This window comes from Triticum urartu, chromosome 6 (genome assembly GCF_003073215.2).
Source record: "Triticum urartu cultivar G1812 chromosome 6, Tu2.1, whole genome shotgun sequence".
Lineage (NCBI taxonomy): Eukaryota > Viridiplantae > Streptophyta > Magnoliopsida > Poales > Poaceae > Triticum > Triticum urartu.
Genome location: NC_053027.1, coordinates 21,243,015 through 21,269,083, shown reverse-complemented (window position 1 = coordinate 21,269,083; position 26,069 = coordinate 21,243,015). Strand labels below are relative to the sequence as shown.

At 42.7% G+C, this 26,069-nt stretch overlaps 1 protein-coding gene across 1 annotated transcript; it reads left to right on the top strand.

Moving 5' to 3' along the window:
- Positions 1 to 17,881: 17,881 nt before the first annotated feature.
- On the top strand, positions 17,882 to 19,463 carry LOC125517419 (peroxidase 70-like). The gene is made up of 3 exons (XM_048682614.1): positions 17,882 to 18,173; positions 18,297 to 18,488; positions 18,582 to 19,463. Exons 1-3 carry the CDS (start codon positions 17,958 to 17,960, stop codon positions 19,140 to 19,142), a joined length of 969 nt encoding a protein of 322 aa, XP_048538571.1. The 5' UTR covers positions 17,882 to 17,957; the 3' UTR covers positions 19,143 to 19,463.
- The last annotated feature ends 6,606 nt before the right edge of the window (positions 19,464 to 26,069 follow it).

The window sequence follows — 26,069 nt, the reverse complement described above, 5'->3', positions numbered from 1 at the left end:
CATAAGAGACCCCCGAGGCTTCGTGGGAGGATGAGAAGACCCACGAGGAGGTGACAAGGCAAATCGGCGCCCAGGGGGGTGGCCACGCTGGGATACCTTGTGGTCCCCTCATAACTCCGTTTCGAGTGATTCCAACTTTGAAAAAATTTATAAATAGGGAAACCCCCAGATAAACGATAAACCTAGAACTTTCACACCACCGCCACAAACCTATATTCCGAAGAAATCCCATCTGGAGGCCTTTTTCGGCACCGTACCGTAGGGTGAAATCATCACCGGAGGCCATCTTCATCATCCCGGTGGTCTCCATGACAAGGAGGGAGTAGTTCACCCTCGGGGCTTAGGGTATGTACCAGTAGCTATGTGTTTGATCTCTTTCTCTCATGTTCTTGATCCAACACGAACTTGATGTAAACAGGGGTGTTGTTAATATAGTCAGATCATATGGTGTTTTCCCCTATCTCTATCTTGTTGTGATGAATTGAGTCTTTCCCTTTGAGGTTTCACTATTATCGAATTGAATATTTTGGATTTGAGAACACTTGATGTATGTCTTGCAAAGGAATCCAGATTTCACAAAATAACCAAACACATCAAGAGACGCTTCAACTCCATCCGGGATTTAGTCCAGGTGGGAGACATAGAGATTTGCAAGATACATACGGATCTGAATGTTGCAGACCCGTTGACTAAGCCTCTTCCACGAGCAAAACATGATCAGCACCAAGGCTCCATGGGTGTTAGAATCATTACTGTGTAAACTAGATTATTGACTCTAGTGCAAGTGGGAGACTGAAGGAAATATGCCCTAGAGGCAATAATAAAGTTGTTATTTATTTCCTTATATCATGATAAATGTTTATTATTCATGCTAGAATTGTATTAACCGGAAACATAATACATGTGTGAATACATAGACCAACAGAGTGTCACTAGTATGCCTCTACTTGACTAGCTCGTTAATCAAAGATGGTTATGTTTCCTAACCATGAACAAGGAGTTGTTATTTGATTAACGAGGTCACATCATTAGTTGAATGATCTGATTGACATGACCCATTCCATTAGCTTAGCACCCGATCGTTTAGTATGTTGCTATTGCTTTCTTCATGACTTATACATGTTCCTATAACTATGAGATTATGCAACTCCCGTTTACCGGAGGAACACTTTGGGTACTACCAAACGTCACAACGTAACTGGGTGATTATAAAGGAGTACTACAGGTGTCTCCAATGGTAGATGTTGGGTTGGCGTATTTCGAGATTAGGGTTTGTCACTCCGATTGTCGGAGAGGTATCTCTGGGCCCTCTCGGTAATGCACATCACATAAGCCTTGCAAGCACTGCAACTAATATGTTAGTTGTGAGATGATGTATTACGGAACGAGTAAAGAGACTTGCCAGTAACGAGATTGAACTAGGTATTGGATACCGACGATCGAATCTCGGGCAAGTAACATACCGATGACAAAGGGAACAACGTATGTTGTTATGCGGTCTGACCGATAAAGATCTTCGTAGAATATGTAGGAGCCAATATGGGCATCCAGGTCCCGCTATTGGTTATTGACCGGAGACGTGTCTCGGTCATGTCTACATTGTTCTCGAACCGTAGGGTCCGCACGCTTAACGTTACGATGACAGTTATTATGAGTTTATGCATTTTGATGTACCGAAGGTTGTTCGGAGTCCCGGATGAGATCACGGACATGACGAGGAGTCTCGAAATGGTCGAGACGTAAAGATTGATATATTGGAAGCCTATGTTTGGACATCGGAAGTGTTCCGGGTGAAATCGGGATTTTACCGGAATACCGGGAGGGTTACCGGAACCCCCCGGGAGACTAATGGGCCTATTGGGCCTTAGTGGAAAAGAGAAAAGGGGCAGCCCACAGCTGGCCGCCCCCCCCTTCCCCAAGTCCTAGTAGGACTAGGAGAAGGGGCCGGCCCCCCCTCTCTCTCCTTTCCCCCTTGAGAGTCCTAGTTGGAATAGGATTGGAAGGGGGAGTCCTACTCCCGGTAGGAGCTCTCTCTGGCCGGCCAGCCCCCCTCCCTCCAACCTTTATATACGGGGGCAGGGGACACCCCAAGACACACAAGTTGATCCTTGAGATCGTTCCTTAGCCGTGTGCGGTGCCCCCTGCCACCATATTCCACCTCGATCATACCGTTGTAGTGCTTAGGCGAAGCCCTGCGTCGGTAGTACATCAAGATCGTCACCACGCCGTCGTGCTGACGGAACTCTTCCTCGACGCTTTGCTGGATCGGAGCCCGAGGATCGTCATCGAGCTGAACGTGTGCTAAGAACTCGGAGGTGCCGGAGTAACGGTGCTTGGATCGGTCGGATCGGGAAGAAGACGTACGACTACTTCCTCTACGTTGTGTGATCGCTTCCGCAGTCGGTCTGCGTTGGTACATAGACAACACTCTCCCCTCTTGTTGCTGTGCATCACCATGATCTTGCGTGTGCGTAGGAAAATTTTCGAAATTACTACGTTCCCCACAATCTAGGCATAGAGGTCGATGCACGTTTTCGTCCTACTTTCTTCGGTAGAAACTTTGGCTTACTCTTTAAAGTTCTTTGTGTTGGATTGAATATTATGAATCTGAAGTTGTTTGATGCATATCTTATAATTGACTCGCGCATACTTAAAGTGACATTGGACTATCTAGGTGATATTAGAGTCGATTGATGCGTATCATATGGTGTTATTTTAGTACGAACTCTAGGGTTGTTTGTCACACTTGTAGGAATAGCTCAATAGATTGATCGGAAAGGATAACTTCGAGGTGGTTTGCTACCTACAAAATTTTCTTCTTATGTTCTCCGCTTGATAATAACTTTGGAGTGACTCTTTGTCACATGTTGAGTAATTGTTATATGATTCAATTATGTTAGCACCGTGGAGAGATTGCACTAGCGAAATTATTAACCCTAGGCCTTGTTTTCAAGCATTCCAATACAATTTGTGCTCTGTTTCATCACTTGCTACCTTTCCGTTTTTATATTTTTAGATTACAAAAACCTATATCTACTATACATACTACACTTGTATCATCATCTCTTCGTCGAACTAGTGCACCTATATAATTTGTCATAATATCTGTTGTGTTGGGGACACAGGACATTTCTTCTATTTGATTGCGGGGTTGTTTGAGAGAGACCATCTTCATCCTAAGCCTCCCATAGATTGATAAACTTTAGGTCATCCACTTGAGGGAAATTTGCTGCTATCTCACAAAACTCTGCGCTTGGCGGCCCAACACGAGTCTACAAGAATAAGTTGTATAGTAGACATCAGACTTCCTCTAGGAATCAATGGTGTCGACTTTCAAAACCAAATTGACTGCTATCCAAAAGCATTTTATAGTGTTTTTACATATTGATTAGACTACTATAAAAATACATTATGTTATTATAAAATAATGATAAGCAATAGTCCATAAAGTGTAGAACATAATCACTACTACATAATACACTTTGTGTGATCTGTCACCAGGCATAACAAAGCCGTCATTGGAAGTCATAACTGATGACCACGTTTATGAAAAAAACTTACTAGTGATAAAAATGTACTTTTCGAGGCCACTGGCGATGTACCTCCTGTGACGAACAATTATTCGTGCGGTACAACTAATCCATTAACAGTCCAAATCTACGTCAGATGTTTAGCGAGATAGTATAGATAGTGGCAAATCCAAACCATTGAAGGAAATATGCCCTAGAGGCAATAATAAAGTTATTATTTATTTCCTTATATCATGATAAATGTTTATTATTCATGCTAGAATTGTATTAACCGGAAACATAATACATTTGTGAATACATAGACAAACAGAGTGTCACTAGTATGCCTCTACTTGACTAGCTCGTTAATCAAAGATGGTTATGTTTCCTGACCATGAACAAAGAGTTGTTATTTGATTAACGAGGTCACATCATTAGTTGAATGATCTGATTGACATGACCCATTCCATTAGCTTAGCACCCGATCGTTTAGTATGTTGCTATTGCTTTCTTCATGACTTATACATGTTCCTATAACTATGAGATTATGCAACTCCCGTTTACCGGAGGAACACTTTGGGTACTGCCAAACGTCACAACGTAACTGGGTGATTATAAAGGAGTACTACAGGTGTCTCCAATGGTGGATGTTGGGTTGGCGTATTTCGAGATTAGGGTTTGTCACTCCGATTGTCGGAGAGGTATCTCTGGGCCCTCTCGGTAATACACATCACATAAGCCTTGCAAGCATAATAACTAAGATGTTAGTTATGAGATGATGTATTACGGAACGAGTAAAGAGACTTGCCAGTAATGAGATTGAACTAGGTATTGGATACCGACGATCGAATCTCGGGCAAGTAATATACCGATGACAAAGGGAACAACGTATGTTGTTATGCGGTCTGACCGATAAAGATCTTCGTAGAATATGTAGGAGCCAATATGGGCATCCAGGTCCCGCTATTGGTTATTGACCGGAGACATGTCTCGGTCATGTCTACATTGTTCTCGAACCGTAGGGTCCGCACGCTTAACGTTACGATGACAGTTATTATGAGTTTATGCATTTTTGATGTACCGAAGGTTGTTCGGAGTCCCGGATGTGATCACGGACATGACGAGGAGTCTCGAAATGGTCGAGACGTAAAGATTGATATATTGGAAGCCTATGTTTGGACACCGGAAGTGTTCCGGGTGAAATCGGGATTTTACCGGAATACCGGGAGGGTTACCGGAAACCCCCGGGAGGCAAATGGGCCTATTGGGCCTTAGTGGAAAAGTGAAAAGGGGCTGCCCACAAGGGCTGCGCGCCTCCCCCCTTCCCTAGTCCTATTAGGACTAGGAGAAGGGGCCGGCCCCCCTCTCTTCTCTCTTCTCTTTGAGGAGTCCTATTAGGAATAGGATTGGGGGGGGGGAGTCCTACTCCCGGTAGGAGTGGGACTCCCCCTGCGCCTCTCTCCCTGGCCGGCCGAACCCCTCCCCCTGCTCCTTTATATACGGGGGCAGGGGGCACCCCATAGACACACAAGTTGATCATTGTTGATCGTTCCTTAGCCGTGTGCGGTGCCCCCTGCCACCAAATTCCACCTCGGTCATATCGTTGTAGAGCTTAGGCGAAGCCCTGCGTCGGTAGTACATCAAGATCGTCACCACGCCGTCGTGCTGACGGAACTCTTCCTCGACGCTTTGCTGGATTGGAGCCCGAGGATCATCATCGAGCTGAACGTGTGCTAAGAACTCGGAGGTGCCGGAGTAACGGTGCCTGGATCGGTCGGATCGGGAAGAAGACGTACGACTACTTCCTCTACGTTGTGTCAACGCTTCCGTTGCGATCTACAAGGGTACGTAGATCAGACTCTCCCCTCGTTGCTATGCATCACCATGATCTTGCGTGTGCGTAGGAAATTTTTCGAAATTACTACGTTCCCGAACAACCATAAGTACGTAGCCGCCATTTTACACTCTCTCTCTCTCTCTCTCTCTTCGTGCATTTCCCCCATTTTACTAGAGCTCACCACACCACCATCACCAACCCATTCTCGCCCTCCCCCCCCCACCCCCGAAGCAACCGTCACTTCCGCATGCTTCGTCTCTCTTTCTCCCCCAATGTTATGGACCATGGCCATCAAGCTATGGTTGTACATTGTTGGTCATCGAGCTAATGACTTATGTTTGGTGTTTGTTGTGGTAAACTGTCCATGGCTGACTTGTTTTTAGTTTAGGGTCACTTCTTGATTATGCTTGTTTAATTGTTATTATTTATTACTAACACAAATGCCCGTGCGTTGCAACGGAGAAGTAAATTAATATGTTTCCATCGAAAAGTTCACCAAAGTGGCACGAGGGCATCTTCAAATATTACTCTCTGTTACAATCCCATGAAATCTTGTATCTCAGACAGAGCCCACAATCCCATTTAAATATGTATCCAGGTTCGTAGACCATCTAGCGTCGACTACAACCACTGAAACAACAACTGCCGCCAATAAAGAAAAGCGTAAATTGGAAGAATTCAACTTGTAGACACACCGACATAGACAAAGAAAGAGTGGATCCAAGTTGATCCATCAAAGAAAAACCTACACATGTCCTCCGATGATGCTAGAAGCATCATCATGGGAGGGATCTTCAGGGAGCCGCCACCGCCTCGTCTTTCTGAGTAAGACATATGAACCCTGCCAAAACGAAAAAATTCCTAAAAACAAAAGCTCTCCTGCCGGCAAGGACCGGGATCCGCAGGAGACGAGGCGGCATGGCGGCTACACGACAGGAGGCAGCGGAAACCCTAGGCTTTTTGTGCCCTCCTCTATTTATCTCATGCAACCCCCAATCCAAGTTAATTCTTGCGAATTACCGTTTGTTTGTTGCTTCTCCAAGCGGCTGGTTATTTGTACAAGCACCTCACGCAAGTATATAAATTGGTCAGATTTTATGTTAAAAAGTGAGGTGGGACTATTTTATTGGCAAACAAACCTCTTTCTGACATAGTCATCAGCTTTTTTTAGACAAGCATAATCATCAGCTAGCACTGGCTACGTTTTTTTTGCTTGGTATAGTTAGTTTTTTTTTTCAGAAATGTTTGGCATAGTTAGCTGGCCGTGAGATTGAACAAACATGCAAGTAGTAGTAAAAAAAAATTATTCTGAAAGATCACCCATATACTCATAGCCCACAAGAGAAAAAATATTAGAAGACCCACTTGCTTGCTTGGCTCCTGGCTTCTTAAAACAGCGATACGAAGTTACGAACCCCATGAAGCTATCGATCTTAAAACAGCGATACGAAGTTACGAACCACCTCCTCGCCACCTCGTACATGACTTTAGTACCACCTCATACGTGACCACAACTAACGGTAGAAAAAAAAACTAATCACGGGACGAAACTAAGAATATCACCTTGCTTTAATAGTAGGTATAGAAGTACCACCTCGTACGTGACCACAACTAACGGTAGAAATAAAACTAATCACGCGACGAAACTAAGAATATCACCTTGTTTTAATAGTAGGTATAGACTATATTGCAAGGGTTGTTGTTTAGGATCAGTGGGTTATATCTGTATTTGATATACTATTGTTTTTAGTTTACTTTGCAGGGACTATTGTTTAGTTGTTGCTCGTTTGGGTCAGTGGGTATTACTATTTCCTCTATGACCATGCTTCGCTATTTGATTCTTAGTCGAACTATAGGTCGAATATTTTGTATAATATATTCTACAGTTGGTCTGGTTATGTCTGGTTTACTTTCTTTTCATATAATGCTACATATTTTCTTTCCTTCAGTGATATAACAACATTTATAATATCAAATCATTATATTTACATTTCACCATGAAATATATTTTCCTATGGTATATATCTGGTATGGTAGATTTTTTTTCTAGAAGTGTGTTTTTCGTCCCTCAAGTTCCCCAAAAGTCCACATCTGGTCCCTTAAGAATTTTTGGCCGACATTTGGCCCCTCATGTTTCAAAACCAGACAAAATTAGTCCAAAACCAGATTTGGGTAGAAAACTTGCCACGTGGAAGTTGTTTTTTGTTCAAAACCAGAAATTGAATTGCACACGCAGGGCGGTGAGTTTTTGTCTCTGCAGTTGATCGAGGAGGTGAGGGTGATGCTTGTGGGTTCCTGTCGCCCGCTAGAGCCTTGCCGACTGTGTAGTGGGGAAGGGGGTGGCTCTCATCTCTGTCTCGGTGGCGTTGCTGCAGATGAGAGAGCCTCTAGGGTCGCTGCGCAGACTAGCACGACCATCGGCCCGGATGGATCTGAGGCGTGCCCGCGTCAGCTCACCACCGCGTCGGATCCACCACTAGCAGGACGAGCGTGGCCAGCACGGTACCCCATGTCGACGTGGGGGTCCAGAAAAGGTGTGATCGACGATGCCCTGGCTTTCGACGAAACTAAGCAAACCTCTGAGGGATCACCGGAGTAGGGATGCGGCAGAGAGAAGGGACAGGAGAGGCGATGTAGGCGGGGTTTGGTTGGGCGATGCGGGTGGGGTGTGGTAGCGACGCGAGTGCCCGACGGCGCACGGCTAGGGTAGGGGCAGGCACAAGTAGATGACACAGATGGAGGATAGAGAAAAACGAGGACACGTGGCCTGTTTTCCCCTCTAAATCTGGTTTTGGATTAATTTTGTCCGGTTTTGAAACTCGAGGGACCAAATATCGCCGAAAATTTCTTAAGGGATCAGATGTAGACTTTTGAGGACTTGGCGGACGAAAAACATACTTTTTGCTTTTTTTCTATATACTTGATCAAAGTTTGTGAAAATTGACTTTTGACAAAACTAATGCGCGTTTATAATGGGCCGGCACAACATCTTGGGATTCTGAGTTGTGTCTGTCTTGTTTTTTTAAAGGAGAGTTGTGGCTGTTGTATACACGGCTGGGCGGAGTAGTTCCTTTCACAATAAACCTATTGCAGCAGAAAACCGTTAACTCAAAACCTATGGAGTGCATTCCCTACGAGATGTATTGAAAATAAAGCTTCATGAATGCATGCATGCATGCATGTACATTCGGATCAATAGGTCAACAAACCAAATCAAATTGCATCCCAGGATTACAAGGGTGAGTTTGAAATGCGCTCATGCATGTAAGCAAAATGCGTGCAAATCTTTGTGTTCCTTTTGTACGTTGTGCGATCTGTTGGTGTCCAAGCAGCACACCACTTGCGCACGCTATGGCCAACCACAACTAGTGGCGGCGCCGTCACTGGTCGATGCTACAAATGTGTCCTACTCTCATCTCCCAACTGTATTGTATTGTTGCTCCCGTTCTCCATCACCCCGTCAACTAGGGTTTTGGCTTGTAGCACGCCCGCACCGGCCGGCCGGCCAGAAACTGGAGACCCAATGGGCAGCAGCCTCGTCCGTTCTGAGCTACTGTCACGGACGTAGCTCTCGTTTCGAGCTGGAGACAGTGTATCAGTTCTTCACACCTTGCCTTGATTACGCACGTTTATCTACGTATTTCTTCTCATAGTTTATCCGGAGTAGAAATACAAAAATGTATCGCCCACTTCCTAAAATCCGGCCTCAACCTCTGGATAGGCTCCGAAGGGTCAACAACCATAAGTCCACGGAGTACGGTAGCATTGAACGTATGCAAATCGAATTCTTTGTGTGACCAGAATGATGGATGCTTAGGTGGTGACTTGGGGTATTGTTTGTTTCCTAATGTACTCCCTCTCACAAATATAAGAGCGTTTAGATCATTACTTTAGTAATTTATAAAATCTCTATATTTCTTTACATAGGGAGTAAATATTAACATATGTAACGAATTACCAGTTTTATACGGTTGTCGTTCGTGATGTCACCTACATGCACTACTGTTACATACGTATTGTGTTTTTGTACGTTCTTGTGGTTTGATGGATTGCACAACTTCATATCTGTGATTTTTCATATATGATGTATGAATGGGAATCACTTTTAACTATCTGTACTGGAGAGCTTTTTGTAGCTATGTATACTCCTTATGTGGACACATTGATAAACTTCATCTTGAGAACATGGACACTCCAAACTGGAACTTGGAGGAAAACGTCAAGGCGTGGTGGCTAAGAGGACCGACACGAGCTCTCCCTATAGGAAGGCAATGGCATCCCTCGCCATATTGTCACTTGGACCGTGTGGAACGAGAGAAACACTAGAGTTATCCGCAACAAAAGCACCCGACCACTGATCTTGCTTAAAAATATCATGTCCAACACAAATTTGTGGATCACCGCGGGAGCCAAGCAACTAGGGACGATAATTTTGTGAGAGTAATCATTCATGGCGTGTAATAAGGGGCGCATGTAAAACACTATTCTCTCCTTAATTAATCGATGAGGCAATTTTTTTGCCTCCATTTCGGAAAAAAATACTCATTATGTACATGGCTACTTTTTTGTGTATCCTATGTATATGAGAAGAGGATGCATGCCTTCGTTATGGTATTGTATCCCCAAGGCTATCAGTTAAAGGTTGCTTATGTGATTAAGTATTTTTCAATTGTCTTTGTTTTGTCCAGTGTTGTGCGAATGCCAATGCATATGGCCTTTTATTGGGCATTTCTTGATTTGAGTGAGCTTGGGGTGCTTAGTGGTTAATATGGACCAACACAGGGTGCTTAGTCGTGCTGAATCCTATTTAGCATTACGCCACTTAAAGGTGTTTCAACACAGCGGCGCACCCCCCCCCCCCCCCCCCCCCCCCCCCACACACACACTAGTAGCTAACCAGGCCGACCCATGTAGGGTTTTGTTACACTGATTTCTTATTTTATTCATTTTTTTCTTTTTCTTTTTTATTTCCTTTTTATTTTTGTCGTTTTATCAATTCAGTGAAGTTTTTACAGTTTTCAGAAACATTTCCAAATTACAAACTTTTTTCAATTCTTTATTGTTTTTCTAAATTCATGAAAAAATTTCATTTTATGAACTTTTTCCAAATTACGAACTTTCAAAACATTGTTCATATCCATGACTTTTTTCCCTCAAATTTATAAATTTTTTTTCCAATTTTCATGAACTTTTTCTGAAATTTGGTGCATTGTTTTCAAATGTTTTGAACCTTTTATATTCTTGATTTTTTTTGAATTTGTGTTATTTTTTCGAATTCACATACTTTTTTTTGAACCGTGATTTTTTTCAAATTCATGAACAATTTTTTTAAAAAAAATTGAAATTCATGAACTGTTATTTTGAAATATACGCTTTTGACTTTTTTCTATAGCTCGTGAATCAATTTATTTTGTCTTTAAAATTTGCACACTTGTGATAGACATCCTTATAACAATGCGGATTATTTTTCTGAATTTTTTGAAATTTGAAATGCAAAATTTAAATGTTTCAAATAAAGGGCACCATGGAGCCAGAGCACTAAAACATCGCACTCGTTACTACTCTCTATTGCAATATTCAACTAGGGCATGTGATACAAATTTAGCTACATGTGTGACCTTCAAAATCTGAAAATGATGTATGCGCTCCATCAACCCAAATGCCTCCTTTTTCAAATCAATAAGCGTAGGTCTATCAAGGAACTTTCACATCTTGGATATTGTTTGTTATCTGATGTGTACATATGAACATATGTAATGAACTACTGGTTGTATACGGTTGTCTTTCGTACGTGTTGTGGCCTGCATGCATTACTATTACATACTTATTGTGGTTTTCTACGTTCTTTGTGGTTGGATGGATTGCGGAACTTCTTGTTCGTGATTTTCATACTTGATGCATCCATGGGATTTAGTTTTGACTATTTTTACTTGAGAGCTTCTAGCAGTTTGTGTACTGTACTGATTATGTGCGTGAGTACTTATTTTCTGCGTCCAACATATACTAGAGGAGGATGCACACCTTCATCACGTTATAGCTCGAGGCTATCAGTTAAAGGTCGGTTATTCAATAAAGTCTTTTTCAATTGTCCTGGGTTTGTCCAATTTTGTGTAAACGACAATGCATATGGGCTTTTCATGGGGATTTATTTTATTTGACTGGGCTTGAGGTGTTTGGTGGTTCGTTACCACCAACACGGGGTGCGTTTAGTGGTTGGTGGATGTCAACCAACAGATGGCCCGTTTGGTTCCTCAACATCACATCACTTTGACGGATGGGGTCGAAATGGAGCTGAAGAAGCAACATGAAACTGGAGCTCGTTATTCATCGAGATCACATGGCTTTCAAGATTGTCAGAATCATGATTTTGTTATATGATTCTACGAATTTATGATCCAAACTAAGCCATTTGATTATATGATTTCGGTTAGCAAAATCTACATTTTTACGATCCTCGGAGTTAAGATTCTACGATTTGCAATCATTTCCGATGCGATTCAAAATCACGATTCTAACTACCTTGCATGGCCCTGACATATGGGACAAACACAGAGGAGAAGAAGCTAAATGAAAACGGTTTTTGGTCAGTCGAAACGGTTTTGACCAGTTGACTACCGAGTTAGCTGACATGTCACCCAGTATTTTGTTGAATTTGTATTCTACTTGTAGTTTTAAACCTATTTAGAAAAATGTTTAAAGCTTTCGCAAATTGCTCACCTTGGTACCGTTGATTTTATAGAATGTATCAAAAAAAATCTGAACACTTTCGTTTTTGGTCAAATTTTGACGAAACAAGGGCTGAATATGCATTCTTGTTCGTGTTTTCGAATTTGTTTGACTAAAAGGTTTAAAACTTCTCAAAAATTTCTTGGACGAAACAAGGGCATGGTAGTGCTCATTTTGCAGAAAATTTTCAAATTATATGGAAATTTTCATTTTATGGTTAAAATTTGGAAGTGTCCAGAAAAATACTTTTTTTGGGTAAAATCAACACTACCATTGTAATTCATCTAGAAATTTTCAAACCTCTTTTCCACTCATATTGAAAAATACAAGAAAAATACGCATTGATCCCCTCTTTTTGAAAATTTGACAAAAAAGGGCATGAATATGTATTTTATTTGTATTTATCAATCTGTTTTGCAAGAGAAGTTTTTAACCAAAATGATCAGTATGTAGTGTTCATTTTAAAGAGATGTGTTAATTTTTTCTGGGCACATTGATTTTTTCAGTCAAATCTTCCCAAAATAGGGCTAAATATGTATTTGATTCTATTTTTAATTTTTTTAGTAAAAGAGGTTGAACTTAAATAGGGTGATCACATGGTAGTGTTGATTTTACATAATGTTTGAATTTTTTCTAGGCGCTTCCATTTTTTGTTCAAAATTTTGACCAGAAAACAGTTGAATGTTATTTTGCTTGTATTATTAATTTGTTTGGCAAAAAAGTTTGAAACTTTCATAGAGTAATCACCATGGTAGTTGACTCTCCAAAATTTTAAAAAAAATTGGACACATTTTTTGTGATGTGGCAGCTGGCTAGGCAGCTGATTGTGTGGTCAACAAGTCAAAACCATTTCAACTCACAAAAACATGTTTCAGGCGAGGGCATGGTTGAAACTTGAACAGTTCTGACAGTTCAAGGTTGTAATGTAGACGGTTTCAAAGTTTATGGTCTATCCTTAGATGATTCATGTAGACTTTAGGTTTTACATCTGAAATATAGAGTCCAAATTTTTCACAAGCAAATATCAAATTATAAAGTGCCATGTCCTCAATGTCAAAATTCTTTTCAACCTCATTATGAGTATGACTATCATAATGAATAACATTAAGTTGCTTGCACTTGTGTTGTGCTGGGATATAATTTATAACATTAAGTTTCGAATGAATACAAAAACCTGCATGGCCTAGAAAGCTACGTGTTCCTTTTACAACATGGGGATACAATTTTTTTCTATAGCTTCTATTTTAGCTTTGTCAACTTCAATTCCTCTACCGGAGATCCTATGCCCAAGAACAATGCCTTCATTCACCATTAAGTGTCATTTCTCCCAGTTAAGGACAAGGTTTCTGTCCTCGCGTCTTTGTAAAACTTTGTCAAGATTATACAAGCAATTACTGAATGAAGCCCCGTAAATTGAAAAAAGCATCCATAAATATTACCATTATTTCCTCAACAAAACATGCAAAGATAGCATTCATACATCACTAAAAAGTAGTGAGTGCATTACAAAGTACAAAAGGCATCCGACGATAAGCATACCGAAAGAACAAGTGAATGTCTACTTGTGAATAAATGATAACGCGTGAATGTTGCAAAGATTGCAGTCATACCGAAAGGACATGTGAATGTTGGCTTCTCTGATTGTTTCGATGGACTGCTATTTTCTGAGAACCTTGAGTATCCATCAAGGTAGATGAAATGAGAATGTGTGGTTAGCATCTCAAGCCTTTGGTAAATAAATGGTAACCCGTAATAATATTTACGTGTCTCTTTATTTAATTTCATGTAATCAATACGCATTTGATATCCAACAATAGTCCTGGTAAGGATTAGCTCATTATTTTTATTCAGCACAACAGTAAATCCCCCTAAGAGGACACAATGAAATGGGCTTATCCACTTACTTTCAATAATGAAAAAATAACACCAGCATCAAGCAATCGGATTACCTCTTTTCTTACCACTGTTTCATCTTGGGATTTAATTTTCTTAGATAATCCCTTACTGATTCAGTCCCTTCGCCCATGATTATTCTATGGGTGCATATGGATGGACTGATTCCTCTGAGGTCACCCATGGAGTATCTGAATGTTTTATGATGGCTCTTCAAGGTTTTCATGAGCCTGTCTTTCTTGCTTTCTGAAAGGTTAGCACTTATATTAACAAGAAATCCTTTAGTTTTGTCTAAATATTCTTACCTAAGTACTTCGGGTAATGGTGTCGATCTGGCAACGGAAGTTCTTCATCTACCTTTTCTTAGGTACTTTATAAGTTTCACCTCGAGGAGGTTCTAACTGAGGAGCTTCATCAAGATATTGGTCAAGCAATTATTTCTTCAAGTCTTCAAGATCATGCTCATATTCAGTAAGGCTTCTCTCTAACTCGTCTTTCGGAGTACCAAAATAAATGGCTACAAGTTGTGCTATAATTTTCCCTTTGTACTATTTTCTTCATTATAATAAGATGATTTCTCAACTTGGAAAGATAAAATTCCCACTCCTCTTCTCTGAATCGAACAGATATCACTTCCTTTTTCCAGTCTATCTTTGCATTTACAATGTACAAAAAAGGTCTCCAAAATATAATAGGACAATTAATCTTCATATATTTCAATAACAACAAGAAAAATGCAATAGTTAAAATGCAAAAATGACATGAACATATGGAAGAACACCATGCTGTGCTCTAAATGCCCCATCTACTAACTTAATAGCCATCGTAGTCGATTGGAGTTTACTAGAACAAATATCGTCTTGTATTTTTGCATAAAGAGTATAAGGCATAACATTAATAGAAGACAAAATATTGCATGAACTGTAATAACATGTACTTCCAAAGGAGCACGATGATATTGGTATACTTGTATCTTTGGCTTTTCTGCTCCCTTTGATTAGAGATGTTGTCTGTTTTCCCTCTCAATTACTAAGATCTTCATGGTTGCTTTTTATCTCACTCCATCGTCGCCTCATAAGGTAGGCAATTATCACGTCAATCAACTTGACTTTGACCCATAAATGATATTTTTTTCCCGAAAATGCTATGACTGCAAAGCAAAACAAAAGGTAAAAAGTGATGTGAAATGGACTCGTCGGATACTTGTGTGAACACGGTGTATATATGTTTGAGTATATCTTTAAAGATCTTGGTAGAGACACCTTAAGTGTATAGTCCCATAAATATCACAATATCAATTTCTAGTTTATCACTAGGTATATGTAAAAAAAGTTCTATAGTAAAATATATACTGGAGCTTGTCACCAAATAGTTAACATGCTGCTCTATCCCTCTTTCTTGTTCAAATTTGTCTAACACATCACGACAAGTTCAATAATCCATCGATGCATATATATGTTCTATATTTGGTATTGAAATATAATGCACTACTACAAAAAGGATACAATAGTAGGGTCACGCCCGACGGGCCTAGGCCAACCTATCAGTGGTGACCATCAACGGTGACTTATACACGAGTGGTTGGATTAATAACCACTGACGGGCCGTATGCAACCTCATCAACGGTGATTCTCATTCACCTCTAATGGATGGCAACGAACCATTGTCCTGTCAATAGTGAACTGTCGCCTTTTATAAGTGTGTGTGATTGTTGCTTGGCATTCCCTTTCGTAGCCCCTCCTCCACTTGGTCACTGATGCCCGCTCCCCACCTCCTCCCACCACCTCCGATTGGCCTACATGAGCCTGCTGTCAGCAGATGAGCACATGTTGAATGTACTACCCTTGTGGATCATAGACGCATAGTCTAATGTAGGCATGCATAGTAGTTGGTTAGCGTCACCGGAACCCGTCATTGTCGATGAAGTAAATAAAAGACCAACAATTCATTCATCTGGAGTATGCCTAAGAGAATCCCCGCTCGAGGAAGGTGACTATCCCAGGCATGTCCGTCCGCCAATGACAAGTCCACCGCTCATTCACCAGTTAGTCAAGATGCACTAAAGGTTTACCAACAAGTGGTTGCTAAAATCTAATCAATTTAAGTTTGCACCAACAATTCCTCACAAAAAATCAATGCACCAAACATTTACCTGTGATGCAGTCAGTTCTCAACCCACTGATTTGAATTGAGCTATGCGGGAGCTGTGACTAGATTTGCGGGTGTCTGGTGTTTCTCTCCCTCTTTTAGAAAGTTGCTTTGATATGGAAAATGCACAGGAGCTCCTGGGTGCTCCACCCCCCTATATTAATATCAAATTCAAAATATACTAGAATTTTTTTAAAAAAAACTGAAATCTTGGGATATCAAACATGGGTGCCCAATCAACTTCCATGCGAAATTTCGTGAAAAAATCCTAGAATTTTTTTTGAATTTTCCTCATATTTTTTTGAATTTAATGTTCATACAAGGGGTGGAGCACCCAGGGCCAAAAATCCGTGTCCCTTTGATATGCTCTATACTCCTGCTTGCAACCAAAGCAATCCTTATGTTTCTGAATTAAAAAAAACATGCATGACTGTTTATATTAGGAATTGGAGCTATAGTTTTTAAAATCAACATTCTTTTTAAAAAAATACCAAGGCAGGCGCTTGTTTTGCAATTTCATTTATCCAAAGGGCGGTAAGCATTTGTCCAAAGGCCTATTACCAACACCATGGGCGGATCTGGGCCCCAGGCAGCCCAGGCAGTGGCCTGGGGCGTGACAAATTTCCCAGCCTATATATAGAGAGAAAAACTGGCCTGGGGCGTAGCCCACTTCATACCCCAGTTGCTGGGCCATTAGCCAGCCCAATAACAAAAAAGTGAACGAAAACAAAAAAGACAGAAGGGCCTGTGCTGCTGGTACATAGCGTACGAGTCTTTTTTGACCAGAAAAGGAAGATGTTTTGACGTAGCGTACGGAGCCCATGTTAGGATAGTTGATGAAGAGATTTCTCTTGCTAGCCACTGTTTTCAAACCCCAATTTTTCTTGCTAGTTTTCTTTTGCGGGGAATTTCTCTTGCTAATTGCCACTGTTTGATGCTTGATTAAGAAAAGATCATTAATTCTTAATGTTTTTCCTTTTTCATATTGTATTCCTTAATTTTGTAGTTCTGCAGAGAACATAAATGTGGAATCCGGTTTAGTAATTCACATTTTGCATTTGTTATTAAACGAGCTAATTTAAAAAAATGCCTAAATGCACCGATTTGCAACTTTGAAACTGTATATTTTAGGGAGTGGGGGGGGGGGGGGGGGGGGGGGGGGCATTATTTTTAGACCCTTAGTTTCTCGCCTGGGGCGTCGGCCAATCCTGGCTCCGCCACTGACCAACACGATATAGGAAACTGGGAAAGCGGATGCCAGTTGGAGCTAGAAAATTAGACCTTAACTAAAGCAGCGCCATGGGTTTACTCACATCAGGGCTTACATCCTTCTCCGCTGCCATGTCCCATCGCCAATTCAATGTGTATTTATTTATGATCATAACGCTAATCTAATCAGATTAAGATGTCATTAAAAAGAAATTCATGAAACAACCCCACGGAGCATGGGACATGGCAAGACATAATTTCAATTAGCTAGGAATATGATCTTTATCCATAGAGATCTATGACCACACACCAACTTTTTTATATATGATTATTTATATATATACTCGAAATGCTATCTGCTAATGACATGTGAACAAAGATGAATCAGTTTTTGGCACCTACCTTTAAGATGCGTCGGCGCGTCGCACTTAGTCAACCAGAGAAAGAAACCACGTGCAACTTGTCATACTTTTCCACAACCCTAGCGGCCTTTTGGCCATTCTGCATGCATCTCATGCAATGGAAAGAACAGCAGTATTATAAATAGATGGCTCGTGCCCGCCACAGTTAAGCAAAGCCACTGAGCTTACAGTGAAAAACACACTGAACCTACGTACGTATACACATTGTGAGCCATGGCTTTGTGCTCCAGCTGCCGGACATGGCACTGCGTGCTTGCCCTCTTCCTCCTCTCCTCGGCGGCCTATGGGCAGCTCTCGCCGTCGTTCTACGCGAAGAGCTGCCCGACGCTTGAGCTCACCGTGCGCGCCACCATGATCAAGGCTCTCCTCGCCGAGCGCCGAATGGGCGCGTCCCTCCTCAGGCTCCACTTCCATGATTGCTTTGTTCAAGTAAGTCAACTATAAACCCTTAAAGCAAACATAGTTATGCCGATTGATGTATAATCGTATAGAATTTATTTTCTTTTCACGGAGAAGGTCAGGATTAACGGTGGAATTTTGTTATATGTATAGGGCTGCGACGGGTCCATTCTCTTGGATGACGTGGGTAGCTTCGTGGGCGAGAAGACTGCCTTTCCGAACGTGAACTCGGTGCGGGGCTACGAGGTGATCGACCAGATCAAGAGGAACGTGGAGCTGGCCTGCCCTGGCGTCGTATCCTGCGCCGACATCACCGCCCTCGCAGCACGGGACGGCGTCTTTCTGGTGCGTACAATACAATACGATCAATGACAGTGGGTACGTAGGCTGCACGTTCGGGTTGCTGACTACGTAGACTGCACGTTCGGGTTCCTGCAGCTAGGCGGGCCCAGCTGGGCGGTGCCGCTCGGCCACCGGGACTCGACGACGGCCAGCCTGACTCAGGCGAACAGCGACCTCCCAGGGCCCAGCTTAAACCTGGACCAGCTCATCGCCGCGTTCGCCAAGAAGCAGCTGAGCCCGCGGGACCTCACGGCGCTCTCCGGCACCCACACCATCGGCTTCTCGCAGTGCCTCAACTTCCGCGACCACATCTACAACGGCACCAACATCGACCCGGCGTTCGCCGCGCTGCGCAAGGGCGCCTGCCCCGCCCAGGCCCCTAACGGCGACACCAACCTCGCGCCATTAGACGTGCAGACGCCGCTCCTCTTCGACAACGCCTACTATCGCAACCTGGTGGCCAAGCGCGGCCTGCTCAACTCCGACCAGGTGCTCTTCAACGGCGGCTCTCAGGATGCGCTGGTGCGCCAGTACGCCGCCAACCCGGCGTTGTTTGCCTCCGACTTGGTGACGGCCATGATTAAGATGGCGAGCCTCACCCCGCCCAGCGGAACCCCCACCCAGATCAGGCGCAACTGCAGGGTCATCAACAGCTGACGTAACATGCATCTTCGCATCGTATATCTACGTGTTACAGTGTTAAGTAGTATACATGCACAACATGTAAATACGCATGCATGCATGGCAGAATAAGAGCCGTTTGATTTCACAAAGTAATTTGCACTACTTCCTTCCGTAAAAATATATATAAGCGTTTAGATCACTAGAGGGAATATGTACCTGGGGCGGGCTCAGGTCCAGAGGTGAGTAACCGGACCCTCTACCTCCAAGATTGTAAAATACCTTCTTCATCATGTAATCTCCAAAGTTGCAAACAGTACTATAATGAAAACAGGGTATATGGTCTTTTATGCAAGATCTAACGGTTGTGTACGTCCTAAACTATAGACAGCATGCGGGTTGCAAACGTTCTTCTTCTGGTGAACGGTTGTATGGAGCCGGTTGATGTGTGGTGCACAGCTAATTAAGGGGAGGTCCACGCATGTGGCTTCACCTTCATGATTGGTGTTCGTCAGCTCCCTTCAGCTCTGGAATCGCATCCGTGTGGTTCAAGGGGAGCCCTCCATGTTTTGATAGCCCTTCTTTCCTATTTCATGATGGCGTCGACCCCAGACCATGTTCATTGCCCTCTATGGCAACAATGGTACCTCTGGTCGGTGTTAGAAGGCTCTCCATGATGTAGGCCCGTCCGCGTAGCAAGCGTGTTTCTCTTTGAAGGTCGGAGTGTGTGCCATAGGGGCTATATATATATATATATGCTCATGATGGTTATATGTATATCTTGTCTGAATTTGCAATTTCCCTAAATCGCTTTTCTGAGAGAAAGAAGAGCGAGGTGAGGCGGAGCTCCGAGGCCGAGCAGGGGGTGCTGCAGCAACGCGCGGGGCTGCAGGCGAGGCTGAGCCGGAGCCGCTGATGTCCTGGTGGCGAGTCAGAGGGTTGACCAATACGGGTGGCAGCTTTTAGAATAAGAACCGTTTGGTTCAAATAATTGTTGGGGATCGTAGCAGAAATTTAAAATTTTCTACGCATCACCAAGATCAATCTATGGAGTAATCTAGCAACGAGGGGAAGGGGAGTGCATCTACATACCCTTGTAGATCACTAAGCGGAAGCGTTACTAGCTAGAACGCGGATGAGGTAGTTGTACTCGTAGCGATTCAGATCGCGGTCGATTCCGATCTAAGCGCCGAACAACGGCGCCTCCGTGTTCAACACACGTGCAGCCCGGTGACGTCTCCCATGCCTTGATCCAGCAAGAAGAGAGGGAGAGGTTGGGGAAGACTCCGTCCAGCAGCAGCACGACGGCGTGGTGGTGGTGCAGGAGCGCGGTACTCCAGCAAGGCTTTGCCAAGCACTACGAAATACGAGGAGGGAGAGAGGTAGGGCTGCGCCTTGGGAGAGAAAGACTCGTGTGTTGTGCAGCCCCAAAACCTCCACTATATATAGGGGCAAGGGCAAGGGGAGGCGCCCTAGGGTTTCCCCTAGGGGGGGGGGGGCGGCCAGGGCAGATGGGATCTCCCCCTTGGGTGACTTGGCCCCCAAGCCAGGAGGTGGGAACCCTAGATGGGGCGCTCCAAACCCCCTGGTCACGTGGGAATAGGTGAGGGTGGCGCACAACCCCTTAGTGGGCTGGTTTTCCCCCTTCCCTTGGCCCATGAAGCCCCCCAACACTTGACGGGGCTCCCGAAACACCTTTCGGTCATGCTGGTCATCACCCGGTACCTCCGGACCACTTCTGGCTCCAAAACCCTTCGTCCAATATATCAATCTTCACCTCCGGACCATTCCGGAACTCCTCGTGGCATCCGAGATCTCATCCGGGACTCCGAACAACATTCGGTAACCGCATACATACTTTCCCTATAACCCTAGCGTCATCGAACCTTAAGTGTGTAGACCCTACGGGCTCGGGAATAATGCAGACATGACCGAGACATCTCTCTGGTCAATAACCAACAGCGGGATCGGATACCCATGTTGGATCCCACATATTCCACGATGATCTCATCGGATGAACCACGATGTCAAGGATTCAGTCAATCTCGTATACAATTCCCTTTGTCTACCGGTATAGTACTTGCCCGAGATTCGATCGTTGGTATCCCAATACCTTGTTCAATCTCATTACCGGCAAGTCTCTTTACTCGTTCCGTAACACATCATCCCGTGATCAACTCCTTGGTCACATTGTGCACATTATGATGATGTCCTACCGAGTGGGCCCAGAGATACCTCCCCATTTACACGGAGTGAAAAATCCCAGTCTCGATTCGTGCCAACCCAACAGACACTTTCGGAGATACCCGTAGTGCACCTTTATAGCCACCCAGTTACGTTGTGGCGTTTGGTACACCCAAAGCATTCCTACGGTATCCGGGAGTTGCACAATCTCATGGTCTAAGGAAATGATACTTGACATTAGAAAAGCTTTAGTAAACGAACTATACGATCTTGTGCTAGGCTTAGGATTGGGTCTTGTCCATCACATCATTCTCCTAATGATGTGATCTCGTTATCAATGACATCCAATGTCCATGGTCAGGAAACCATGACCATCTATTGATCAACGAGCTAGTCAACTAGAGGCTTACTAGGGACATGTTGTGGTCTATGTATTCACACATGTATTACGGTTTCCGTTTAATACAATTATAGCATGAACAATAGACAATTATCATGAACAAGGAAATACAATAATAACCATTTTATTATTGCCTCTAGGGAATATTTCAAATAGTCTCCCACTTGCACTAGAGTCAACAATCTAGTTCACATCACTATGTGATTGCAATGAATCCAACACCCATGGGGTTTGTTCATATCTTGCTTGTGAGAGAGGTTTATTAGTCAATGAGTCTGAACCTTTCAGATCCATGTGTGCTTTACAAATCTCTGTCATCTTGTAGATGCAGCTACCACACGCTACTTGGAGCTATTCCAAATAAATGTTCTACTATACGAATCCGGTTTACTAGTCAGAGTCATCCGGATTAGTGTCAAAGTTTGCATCGACGTAACCCTTTACGACGAACTCTTTTACCACCTCCATAATCGAGAAAATTCCTTAGTCCTCTAGTTACTAAGGATAAGTTCAACCGCTGTCGTGTGATCCATTCCTGGATCACTCTTGTACCCCTTGACTGACTCATGGCAAGGCACACTTCACGTGCGGTACACAGCATAGCATACTGTAGAGCCTACGTCTAAAGCATAGGGGACGACCTTCGTCTTTTCTCTCTCTTCTGCCGTGGTCAGGTCTTGAGTCTTACTCAATACTCACACCTTGTAACACAGCCAAGAACTCCTTCTTTGCTGATCTATTTTGAACTCCTTCAAAATCTTGTCATGGTATGTGTTCATTTGAAAGTACTATTAAGTGTTTTTGATCTATCCTTATAGATCTTGATGCTCAATGTTCAAGAAGCTTAATCCAGATTTTCCATTGAAAAACACTTTTCAAATAACCCTGCATGCTTTCCAGAAATTCTACATCATTTCTGATCAACAATATGTTAACAACATATACTCATCAAAAATTCTATAGTGCTCCCACTCACTTCTTTGGAAATACAAGTTTCTCATAAACTTTGTATAAACCCAAAATCTTTGATCATCTCATCAAAGCGTACATTCCAACTCCGAGATGCTTACTCCAGTCCTTAGAAGGATTGCTGGAGCTTTGCATACTTGTCAGCATCTTTCAGGATTGACAAAACCTTCTGGTTGTATCACATACAACCTTTCCTCAAGAAAAATGTCGAGGAAACAATGTTTTTTACATCCTATCTGCAAGCTTTCATAAATAATGCAGTAACTGCTAACATAATTCCAACAGACTCTTAGCATCGCTACGAGTGAGAAAGTCTCATCGTAGTCAACTCATTGAACTTGTCGGGAAACATCTTAACGACAAGTCGAGCTTTCTTAATGGTGACACTTACCATCATTGTCTGTCTTCCTTTTAAAATCCATCTGCACCCAATAGCCTTACGACCATCAAGTGGTTCTTTCAAAGTCTATACTTTCTTTTACACATGGATCCTCTCTCGAATTTTATGGCCTCGAGCCATTCTTCAGAATCTGGGCCCACCATCACTTCTCCATAGCTCGTAGGTTCATTGTTGTCTAGCAACATGACTTCCAAGACAGGATTACGTACCACTCTGAAGTAGTATGCACCCTTGTCGACCTATGAGGTTTGGTAGTGACTTGATCCGAAGTTTCATGATCACTATCATAAGCTTCCACTTCAATTGGTGTAGGTGCCACAAGAACAACTTCCTGTGCCCTGCTACACGCTAGTTGAAGTGACGGTTCAATAACCTCATCAAGTCTCCACCATCCTCCCACTCAATTCTTTCGAGAGAAACCTTTTTTCGAGAAAGGACCCGTTTCTAGAAACAATCACTTTTGCTTCCGGATCTGAAATAGGAGGTATACCCAACTATTTTTGGGTATTCTATGAAGATGCATTTATCTGCTTTGGGTTCGAGCTTATCAGCCTGAAAATTTTTCACATAAGCATCGGAGCCCCAAACTTTTAAGAAACGACAGCTTAGGTTTCTCTAAACCATAGTTCATACGGTTTCGTCTCAACGGAATTGTGTGGTGCCCTATTTAAAGTGAGTGCGGTTGTCTCTAATGCCTAACCCATAAACGATAGTGGTAATTCGATAAGAGACATCATGGTATGCACCATATCCAATAGGGTGCAGTTGTGATGTTCGGACACACCATCACACTATGGTGGTCCAGGCGGTATTAGTTGTGCAACAATTTCCACAATGTCTTAATTGTGTGCCAAACTCATAACTCAGATATTCATCTCTATGATCATATCATAGACATTTTATTATCTTGTCACGATGATCTTTAACTTCACTCTGAAATTACTTAAACCTTTCAATAATTCAGACTTGTGTTTCATCAAGTAAATATACTCAGAATCTACTCAAATCATCTGTGAAGTAAGAACATAACGATATCCACTGCGTGCCTCGGCACTCATTGGACTGCACACATCAAAATGTATTACTTCCAACAAGTTGCTTTCTTGTTCCATCTTACTGAAAACGAGGCCTTTCAGTCATCTTGCCCATGTGGTATGATTTGCATGTGGCAAGTGATTCAAAATCAAGTGAGTCCAAATGATCCATCTGCATGGAGTTTCTTCATGCATATCTACCAATAGACATGGTTCGCATGTCTCAATCTTTTAAAAAACGAGTGAGTTCAAAGATCCATCAACATGGGGCTTCTTCATGCGTTTTATACCAACATGACTCAAATGGCAGTGCTACAAGTACGTGGTACTATCATTACTATCTTATATCTTTTGGCATGAACATGTGTATCACTACGATCGAGATTCAATAAACCATTCATTTTAGGTGCAAGACCATTGAAGGTATTATTCAAATAAACAGAGTAACCATTATTCTCCTTAAATGAATAACCGTGTGGCGATAAACATAATCCAATCATGTCTATGCTCAACGCAAACACCAAATAACAATTATTTCGGTTTAACACCAATCTCGATGGTAGAGGGAGAGTGCGATTTTGATCACATCAACCTTGGAAACACTTCCAACACATATCGTCATCTCACCTTTAGCTAGTCTCCGCAGCCTTTTATTTCGAGTTACTAACGCTTAGCAACCGAACCGATATTTATTACCCTGGTGCTACTAGGAGTACTAGTAAAGTACAGAATAATATGACGTATATCCAAAATACTTCTGTCGACCTTGCCAGCCTTCTCATCTACCAAGTATCTAGGGTAGTTCTGCTTCAGTGACCGTTCCCCTCATTATAGAAGCACTTAGTCTCGGGTTTGGTTCAACCTTGGGTTTCTTCACTAGAGCAGCAACTGATTTGCCGTCTCATGAAGTATTCCTTCTTTCCCTTGCCCTTCTTGAAACTAGTGGTTTAACCATCAACAATTGATGCTCCTACTTGATTTCTACTTTCGCGGTGTCAAACATCGCGAGTTGCTCAAGGATCATCATGTCTATCCCTGATATGTTATAGTTCATCACGAAGCTCCAATAGCTTGGTGGCAGTGACTATGGAGAACAATCACTATCTCATCTGGAAGATTAACTCCCACTCGATTCAAGCGATTGCAGTATTCAGACAATCTGAGCACATGCTCAACGATTGAGTTTTTCTCCCTTAGTTTGCAGTCTTAAGAAACTTGTCAGAGGTCTCATACCCCTTGACGTGGGCACTAGTCTGAAATTCCAATTTCAGTCTTTGGAACATCTCATATGTTCTGCGACGTTTCAAAAACGTCTTTGGTGCCACAATTCTAAACCGTTAGTATTACGTACTGAACTATCACGTAGTCATCAAAACGTGTATGTCAGATGTTTCCCAACATCTACAGACGATGCTCGAGGTTCAACACACTGAGTGGTGCATTAAGGACATAACCCTTCTGTGCAGCAATGAGGACAATCCTCAGTTCATGGACCCAGTCCGCATAATTGCTACTGTCAACTCTCAGCTAAATTTTCTCTAGGAACATATCTAAAACAGTAGAACCAAAGCATGAGCTACGACATAATTTGCAAAGACCTTTTGACTATGTTCATGATAATTAAGTTCATCTAATCAAATTATTCAATGAACTCCCACTTAGATAGACATCCCTCTAGTCATCTAAGTGATACATGATCCGAGTCAACTAGGCCGTGTCCAATCATCACGTGAGACGGACTAGTCATCATCGGTGAACATCTTCATGTTGATCGTATCCACTATACGACTCATGTTCGACCTTTCGGTTTTCCGTGTTCCGAGGCAATGTCTGTACATGCTAGGCTCGTCAAGTTAACCTAAGTGTATTGCGTGTGTAAATCTGGCTTACACCCGTTGTATGCGAACGTTAGAACCTATCACACCCGATCATCACGTGGTGCTTCGGAACAACGGACCTTAGCAACGGTGCACAGT